The sequence below is a fragment of the Phascolarctos cinereus genome, unplaced genomic scaffold (assembly GCF_003287225.1).
Source record: "Phascolarctos cinereus isolate Bilbo 61053 unplaced genomic scaffold, phaCin_HiC Scaffold_5;HRSCAF=322, whole genome shotgun sequence".
Classification (NCBI taxonomy): Eukaryota; Metazoa; Chordata; class Mammalia; order Diprotodontia; family Phascolarctidae; genus Phascolarctos; species Phascolarctos cinereus.
In genome coordinates, this window is record NW_027555958.1 from 185,162,085 (window position 1) to 185,165,170 (window position 3,086).

General features: G+C 40.6%; 1 protein-coding gene across 1 annotated transcript; it reads right to left on the bottom strand.

Moving 5' to 3' along the window:
- Positions 1 to 630: 630 nt before the first annotated feature.
- Positions 631 to 1,490, bottom strand: LOC110196578 (uncharacterized). Its single transcript, XM_078155604.1, is given in 2 exon segments — positions 631 to 1,094; positions 1,097 to 1,490. Coding segments are annotated over 2 exon segments (858 nt in total).
- Positions 1,491 to 3,086: the final 1,596 nt, after the last annotated feature.

Below are 3,086 nucleotides of genomic sequence, written 5' to 3' on the forward strand. Positions count from 1 at the left end.
TCTAGTCATTTGGGTTTTCATCCATAGAGTCATCCTTGACACTGGCACTATTGTCCAGCATATATGCAATGGAGTTTTTCATACTCATGCCCATAGTCATAAAACATTTGAGTTGTCCATGACAGTTCGTCACCTTTGGATCTGCTATCATTTTACAACCCTATTTATTTCCTCCAGGATTTTTCTGAAAACATGAGAAGCAGTCAGTTATTCATATGCATTTATTCAATTCTTATAATACGCAATCACTCTGACAAGCAATGAGAATATAAAAGCAAAAAGGAGCCCCTGACCACAGGAAGTATACATTCTATTGGGAGAGACAACATATAAATAACTTGATAAAATGGAATTTAACTAATTTTAAATTTAAAATTATTCCTTTCATTGAAAGGTATTCCCTCATATGAGGGAAGTGAAACACAGGGAGATTAAGTCATTGACCCAATTTTAGACAGGAAGTTGAGCCATGTGGAACTTGAACCCAGGTCTTATGACTTTTCTTTCCTATTTACAACAAAAAAGGGTATAACTTTATTAAGTCTCTTATGATTTCTCTTTCCTGTTTACATTTTAAAATTTCTTTTGCTTTTTTTTTTTGAGTGAGGCATCCAGCAGCTTGGAAATATTTTACTTTGGGGTGGAAAAGGGGAATGAATACATAATTACTTTGTGAGCCCCCCCCCCAATCCAATGTCCTGTGGACCAGCCAGGCCCACCCGAATGGAATCCAGGAAGAACACAGAATGTTGGGGGTGCTGAGAGAAGGGGTGTTTCCCTGAGTGGAGGGGGCAGATCCAGAACAGAGCAGAAATGTGAGAGCTTATCTTCCAAGTCATCAATTGTCTTTTCCAGTTTGGCTACCAATCTCTCAGCAAACTCAGCACGGATTTCTGCCTCTTTGAGTTTATCAGTAAGAATCTTCATCTCCTCCTCATATTTGTCTTCTTTCTGAGAATATGTTTCTTCAGCAGCATTCAGACACTTCAGGTTCTGGTCTATCAGTCTAATCTGCTTATCCATTTCCCGGCAACAGGACTCAGCCAGCTCGGCCAGCTCCTCTGTGTTCTCCAAGTCCCCCTCAATAATCACAACTTGCGGGCCACCTCCTCGTACTTCCTGTCTGCTTCTTCTGCAATGTATTTGGCCTCTTTCACTTGGATTTCTTGCAGTTCCATCTTCTCTTCATCCTTCAAGGCCCAATTTTCAATGACCTTCATACCTCTCTCACTCTCATCAGCTGCCTTCTTTGCCTCCTCTAGCTTCTGCAGAGCAGTCGCCAGGTGCTCCTGAGCACGGCGCAGCTCCTCTTCAACTAGCTGGATCCAACGGTTCAAGGAAGCCACCTCAGTCACAGCCTGTTCCTGGGCCTGCTTCTCCCCCTCCCCTTCCAGCTGGAGACACTCAGCCCTCTCCTCGGTGTCATTGGCCTGCTGCTGCAGAACCTGAATCTTGAGCTTCACCGCCTCAATGGTGGTGACACCAGCCATGGCGCCCGCCCCATTCCGGCTCCTGCTCTGGCTGCTGCCTCCTCTGCTCTTCTTTTGCTTCTTGCCTTTGAAAATCAAATTGTCTATTTAGCTCTGGTCTTTTCATCAGGAATGCTTGAAAGTTCTCTATTTCATTGAATACCCATTTATTTTTCCTCTGCAGGATTATACTCAGTTTTATTGGGTAGGTGATTCTTGGCTATAATCCTAGCTCTTTTGCCCTCTAGAAAGTCAGATTCCAAGCCCTCTGACCCTTTAATGTAGAAGCTGCTGAATCTGACTGTGGTTCCATGGTATTTGAATTGTTTCTTTTTGGCTGATTGCAGTATTTTCTCCTTGATCTACTAGGTCTGGAATTTGGCTATAGTATTCCTGGCAGTTTTCATTTTGAGATATCTTTCAGGAGGTGATTAGTGGATTTTTTAAAATTTCTATTTTACCCTTCTGTTCTTGAACAGGGTTGCCACAGTCTGTGACCCATGGACCACTTGTGGCATGCCAAAAGATTCCACATGGCTCAAGATGTTTCTTCTACATTTTTTGTGGGCTGCCCAAAATCTTTTGGCATGTGTAAGTGGCCAGGATGTAGGTTGTGCAGGCCTGTTCTAGAATACCAGGGCAGTTTTCTTTGATAATATCTTGAAAGATGATGTTTAGGCTCTTTTTTGATCACGATTTTCAGGTAGTTTAAAAATTGTTAAATTATCTCTCATGTCTATATTCCAGGTCAGTTGTTTTTCCAATGAGATATTTCACATTGTCTTCTATTTTTTTTTTCATTCTTTTGGCTTTGTTTGATTGTTTCTTGATATTTCATGGAATAATTAGCTTCTGCTGGCCTAATTATAACCTTTAAGGAATTATTTTCTTCAGTGAGTTTTGTACCTCCTTTTCCATTTGGCCAATTCTACTTTTTAAGTTCTCTTCAGTGATTTTTTTGTATATCTTTTTCCATTTGGCCAATTTGACTTTTCAAGACTTTCTTCTCTTCATTGGATTTTTGTGCTTCTTTTATCATTTGGCCTATTCTGTTTTTCAGATGTTATTTTCATCAATATTTTGTGCCTCCTTCACCAAGCTGTTAACTCTTTTTTCATGATTTTCTTATATCACTCTCATTCCTCTTCCCAATTTTTCCTCTTTTTTTCTTACTTTCTTTTTAAAATCCTTTTTTTGGGGGTGACTTTTCCATGGCCTGAGATCAATTTTTGCTTTGAGGATTCGGTTGCAGAAATTTTGACTTTGTTGTCTTCTGAGTGTGTGTTTTGATCTTCCTTGTCACCATAGTAACTTTCTATGATCAGGATTTTTTTTTGTTGTTGTTGTTTGTTCATTTTCCAACCTATTTCTTGACTTTTAACTCTATGCTAAAGTGGAGCTCTGCTTCCCAAGTGGAGTGGATACTGTCCCAAGCTTCAGGTCTTTTTATGTAGCTGTTTTTAGAGGTAATTCTGGGGACCCACACTTTTTTGGCTTTTGCAAGATGGTATGATCTAGGGAGGGGTGTGTTTACTACTCTCCAGTACTGTGCACTGTTTTGCAAGTGACCACAAGAAACTGTGACCAGGATCTCTGGTCCCCTGCAGCCACAAGCTC